We start from the raw sequence: 6,185 nt of genomic DNA on the forward strand, positions 1-6,185 counted from the left end.
TATATTACAGCAGTGTTTTTTTATTTAGAAAAACAATCATTTTTGACGGAGTTATGACCTATATTAACTTTATGCTAATGAGTTTCTCAATGGACAACTGGGCGTATTTTACTTTTTGACCAAGTGGGCGTTGTGGAGAGAAGTGTATGACGCTGACAATCAGTGACCAATCAGCGTCATACACTTCTCTCCATTCATTTACACTGCAGATAGCGATATAGCTATATCGCTATGTGCAGCCACATAAACACACTATAACGTTACTGCAGTGTCCTGACAATGAATATACATTACCTCCAGCCAGGACGTGATGTGTATTCAGAATCCTGAGACTTCTGTAGCATCTCTGTTAGACTACAGCACAGCACAGTGAGATCTCGCTGTGAATGACAGTTTACAGCGTAATCTCGCGAGACTACGCCTGCTATGCTGTAACTCACAGAGAAGTGCAGAGACGTGGTCAGGATTCTGTTTAGTCCCTTTTTAAGAATAAAATAAATAATATAATACATAATTATATTTATTATTTTCTGTTTACACTAGCGTCATAGCTTCCATTTATAACAGAGCCATTACAGCTATGCCATCTCTGTTGGCAACAGGAATAGTGCTACAGACTACATTATTGCTTTTACAAATTCTGGTAAGCCTGATGAAAACCTCAACAGAAATCAATAGTGCAAGTGTGAACAAAGCCTAAAATTTATCTTAATTAGTTCTCACTAAACCATGTGGACACTAAACTTAGGGCATGACCACACATGGCGGAATTCCTCCGCAACTGTCCGCATCAATGCCGCACCTAATCCGGGTTGCGGATTACGGCTGCGGATCTGCACAAAATGTGCAGAAAATTGATGCGGACTAGCTGCTGCGGACTGCGGGAAAAGTGCTTCCCTTCTCCCTATCAGTGCAGGATAGAGAGAAGGGACAGCACTTTCCCTAGTGAAAGTAAAAGAAATTCATACTTACCGCCCGTTGTCTTTATGACGCGTCCCTCCTTCGGCATCCAGCCCGACCTCCCTGGATGACGCGCCAGTCCATGTGACCGCTGCAGCCTGTGCTTGGCCTGTGATTGGCTGCAGCCGTCACTTACACTGAAACGTCATCCTGGGAGGCCGGACTGGAGACAGAAACAGGGAGTTCTCGGTAAGTATGAACTTATATGTTTTTTTACAGATACATGTATATTGAGATCGGTAGTCACTGTCCCGGGTGCAGAAACAGTTACTGCCGATCGCTTAACTCTTTCAGCACCCTGGACAGTGACTATTTACTGACGTCTCCTAGCAACGCTCCCGTCATTACGGGAGCCCCATTGACTTCCTCAGTCTGGCTGTAGACCTAGAAATACATAGGTCCAGCCAGAATGAAGAAATGTCAAGTAAAAAAAGCAAGACGCATCCGCAGCACACATGACATGTGCATGACAGCTGCGGACTTCATTGCGGAACTTTGAATCTCCATTGAAGTCAATGGAGAAATTCCGCCATGAGTCCGCCACTGCTCCGCAACAGACAGAGCATGCTGCGGACACCAAATTCCGCTCCGCAGCCTATGCTCCGCAGCGGAATTGTACGCATCGTGTAAACGAACACTGCTAAATTAAAGTGAAAGTCAATGTAGAAACGGCTCCGCTGCGGATTAACGCTGCGGAGTGTCCGCAGCGGAATTTAAGTGCAATTCCGCCATGTGTGAACCCGCCCTTATACATATATTATTTATGTGATCTATGACATTTACTAATAAAGTTAAATAAGATGTTGTCAAAGCCTTGCATTTGCTACTAATACTAAGTATTGATGTGACCTTCTTCACTTTCTTAAGAGAGCACTAATATTACTTGTTCAGTTATTACTAGTGAAGACAGAGCATGAAAAGCGGTGCATGACACAGGGATTCAAAAAACCTCAAAGGGAGAATCCCTGTGTCATTAACCACCCGGTCAGGCCTGGCACTAGTTATAACACAGTTTATTAGTTTTGCCATGAGTGTTCCTTTAATGATTCTAGAAAATGACAAACCCATCTTTTCCTTGTCACATATTCTCTTCCCACCTCTGTGCCCTTGATGACCTGCCTCAGTCCCATCCTTTTCCCAACCATAATGTACTTCTCATCTAGTAGCAGTTCTCAAATGTAATGGGGAATGCAAATGAAAATGCAATTTTATAATGATATCAGAATTCAATAAAAGCTCACCAAAAGCAAGAGGTCTCTGACTGTTAGGCCTCATGCCCACTTCAGTTATTTTCTTCAGTGTGCTATCTGTTTTTTTTCATGTATAGCACACTGACACATTCATTTCTATGGGGCCATGCACACTTCCGTTGTTTTAACGGAACTGTGTGGCCGTTCCGGCAAAAATAGGACAGGTCCTACTACTGTCCGTTTCATTCATTTGGTCCGTTGAAACAATGGACTGCACACGGAAGCCATCTGTGTGCGGTCCGTGTTTCACAGATCCGTCATTAGCGGCCGTACGATGGCCAACGGAAGTGTGCATGAGGCCTTAAGTGTTGGTGTCTCTATTTCTTCATCACTCTTTATCTTAAGCCATAAATAAAGTATCCAATTTCACAAGGTGCCAACACTACAACAGTAGTTGTAGAAAACACCCTCGTACCACTGAAATGGTCTCTCTAAGGGTTGAAATGAAAATAAAAAAGAGTTGGGCATAGATGTTTTATGTTCGGACAACCCCATGGTCAACGGTCAAACTACCTATTTTCCCAACTAAAAGAATGGGACACCACTCAATTAAAAGTTGGCATAAGCTAATGCACATTCCTTCCAGTTCAGATTCATACGCACTTCACACAGTATAACTACCATGCAAGAACTAATTCAACCTTGATATGGTCAAAGGCATTCCTTTACTGTAGCTCCTTGAAATTTAATATGAACCCTTCTATATCTTGTCATGTGATATATAGGTTTAAGCTTGGAAGTATTATATTTACTCGAATTAAATGTGATCTTGCTGTACTCTAACGCAACTGGGATTTCATAATTCTGGCATGTAAAAATCAAAGGTGCCATTGTTATATGCAAGCAAAGCAATAAAGTGCAGACATAATCTGTTGCTTGTGTAGACTCTGAACTCTAAAATCCAGTGGATTTCAGTGTTTTATCTATTCTCAACCTACATTACAAGTAACCTGCCTGTGCGATACGAGACAAGTAACCATTATGTTAAGTATTTGCAGCTCATCTATTTTTGTGTTGGTGCTACAGAAATGGATAACCCCATATTCAGGCTAAAGGAATGTCGAGCACTTTTAGTTCGTGCTAGTACTAGTCGTGTTCCCATCAGATGTCTGCTCAGTTTCATCATCTTTAAACACCCGACTAAGCGCTGTATTGATGGAACCACCAAATCTCTTTTTCCTTTGTCTGCCCACAAAGAAGTAAATGAAGGGGTTTGCACTGCTATTGAATGCCGTACAATATGTGGTGGCAAAAAAAAATGCCACAGCGTCCATTGTATTTGAGAAAGTCTTGAAATACAGTAAAGTCCATAACAATCTGATTGGTGCCACCGAAATGAGAAAAACCAGAACTGTGATTATTATGGCAAAATAAATCTTGGGTGGTCGGGATTTCTTTGATGTTGTTTTAATGATATAGATTAAAATAAAACTGGATACAAGCATCAGAGGTATGATGATGGCAAATGTAAGGACCGTAGAGAATATCTGGATTCCTGTACAATCATTTGTGGAGTCCATGAAGGACTTTGCAGGGCAGATAAAATTGTCCAAAAGTGATAAGAGAGCACCAAGCAACCAGATCAACCCACAAGTAAAGGATGATAAGTGTTTTGGCCGGTAACATTTATACCATATTGGGAAAAGAACAGAAAGACATCTTTCCACACTTATTGCTGTAAGGAAGAGCATACCAGCATTATAGCCAAAATCATAGATAACTTCTAATGCCAACAGTGTTATATTTGTTGGCTTGTTGCGGTTTAACAGTGTATCAACCATCAATAACAGGACAATAGCAACAAAGATAAGGTAGATAAAGTCAGCAATGGCGAGGTTAAGAATATACACCGTGTATTTGGTCCTTTTTATGTTAAATGTAAGAATCCAGGCAACAATAGCATTTCCAATCATCCCAAGCAGGCAGAGTATAACACCAAAACAAGCCACAACGGAGTAAGTTACAATAACGGCTCTGTTCGAAGGCTGAGTCAAATTTGTTGACATGTTTCCCGATTCAGCCATGATAAGTTTATTGAATAAAAGTTTAAATTTTTCAAAAACACGTTGAGTTTTTTTGCCACGTCGCAGCTCTCACTCCTGTAAAACAAAATGACAAGAACTAAATTAATATAGTTCCCTAGTTCCCACAGCTACACATTTTATGCCAGAGTCATGGAACAGTATAGGAAAAGCACTTTGTGCGGTGTGTTTGTGGTTTTATGGTGGGACATGGTCTCAACTTCCCCCAATAGTATGGAATATTATGGCATGTTTGCCTTGCTGTGTGTTATAACTAGGATGCTTCTGTCTTCTGATTATCGCTTTGGTACACACATTATCTACTGAGCGCTACAGAAGTGGCTCAACTGCTCAATACTATAAATTTCCCTCAACTCTGAAGCTCTTTTAATGTACAGGCATAATGCCTAAGCTGCTGGGTAACAAGGCTGCTGTCCTACTCTGATCTGCTCTTGGTCCACATGTATGCTATGGAGGCCACATAGGAACTACTTTGCCTGATACCATAGTAGTTATATCCTTGGGCACCTCATTGCCTTTCATAATGATGAACTATATGGCCACGTTCACACGTGGCAGAATTTTTCCGCTGCAAATGTTGGTGCAGATTCGGGGCAATTACGCAACAAATCTGCACAAACATTTGCATATTTGACAGGTAATTCAGATGTTGCAGATATCACAGCGGACTTGCCACAGATTTCAGTTTTTGCATTGTAAAGGCTGAAATCCGCAGTGACATTCCGCTGCTTCTCCGCATCATAATGTGCATGCTGCGGAGGGGAAATTCTGCACCGCAGCCTAATTTCCGCACAGTTATTTTCTTCAACGTCTGAACTAAGTTTCCTGAAAATGTATAGAAACAAATTTAAAAAACGGCCGCAGCAGAATTCCACTGCGGACTGTCCGCAGCGGAAATCAAAAGCAATTCCGCCACGTCTGAACGTGGCCTATCAGTTGGCACTTCTTCATATGCTAGTTAATAATTACTGTATTTTCAGACTAAAATGCACCGGATGAAGAAAAAAAGCCAACTACGGATGTAGCCATCTTTAACTTGACTCTGATAACTTGCTGCAAAAGGTCAAGATAAAGGATCTTCCCACTGTGTATTTAATGCGTTAAAAGTAAAGATAAAGATGGCTACATCTGTACCTCATTCAAGCTATTTCAATCACGTATTTTGGCCCATTTTTACAGCTAGAGATTAGAAAAGTACAATTATACCAATATTGCATGTACAGTGAAGGAAATAAGTATTTGATCCCTTGCTGATTTTGTAAGTTTGCCCACTGTCAAAGACATGAACAGTCTAGAATTTTTAGGGTAGGTTAATTTTACCAGTGAGAGATAGATTATATTAAAAAAAATAAAAGAAAATCACATAGTCAAAATTATATATATTTATTTGCATTGTGCACAGAGAAATAAGTATTTGATCCCCTACCAACCATTAAGAGTTCAGCCTCCTCCAGACCAGTTACACGCTCCAAATCAACTTGGTGCCTGCATTAAAGACAGCTGTCTTAAATGGTCACCTGTATAAAAGACTCCTGTCCACAGACTCAATTAATCAGTCTGACTCTAACCTCTACAACATGGGCAAGACCAAAGAGCTTTCTAAGGATGTCAGGGACAAGATCATAGACCTGCACAAGGCTGGAATGGGCTACAAAACCATAAGTAAGACGCTGGGTGAGAAAGAGACAACTGTTGGTGCAATAGTAAGAAAATGGAAGACATACAAAATGACTGTCAATCGACATCGATCTGCGGCTCCATGCAAAATCTCACCTCGTGAGGTATCCTTGATCCTGAGGAAGGTGAGAGCTCAGCCGAAAACTACACGGGGGGAACTTGTTAATGATCTCAAGGCAGCTGGGACCACAGTCACCAAGAAAACCATTGGTAACACATTACGCCGTAATGGATTCAAATCCTGCAGTGCCCGCAA

At 41.2% G+C, this 6,185-nt stretch overlaps 1 protein-coding gene across 1 annotated transcript; it reads right to left on the reverse strand.

The window, feature by feature from the left end:
- Window positions 1-3,280: 3,280 nt before the first annotated feature.
- Window positions 3,281-4,234, reverse strand: MAS1 (MAS1 proto-oncogene, G protein-coupled receptor). The gene has a single exon (XM_075855183.1). The coding sequence runs from the start codon at window positions 4,232-4,234 to the stop codon at window positions 3,281-3,283; it is 954 nt and encodes a 317-aa protein (XP_075711298.1).
- Window positions 4,235-6,185: the final 1,951 nt, after the last annotated feature.

Source organism: Rhinoderma darwinii, chromosome 3 (assembly GCF_050947455.1).
Source record: "Rhinoderma darwinii isolate aRhiDar2 chromosome 3, aRhiDar2.hap1, whole genome shotgun sequence".
Classification (NCBI taxonomy): Eukaryota; Metazoa; Chordata; class Amphibia; order Anura; family Rhinodermatidae; genus Rhinoderma; species Rhinoderma darwinii.

What these genes read in the sequence shown, in the direction of transcription:
- MAS1 (XM_075855183.1), bottom strand. Translation starts at nt 4,234, where the DNA reads ATGGCTGAATCGGGAAACATGTCAACAAATTTGACTCAGCCTTCGAAC.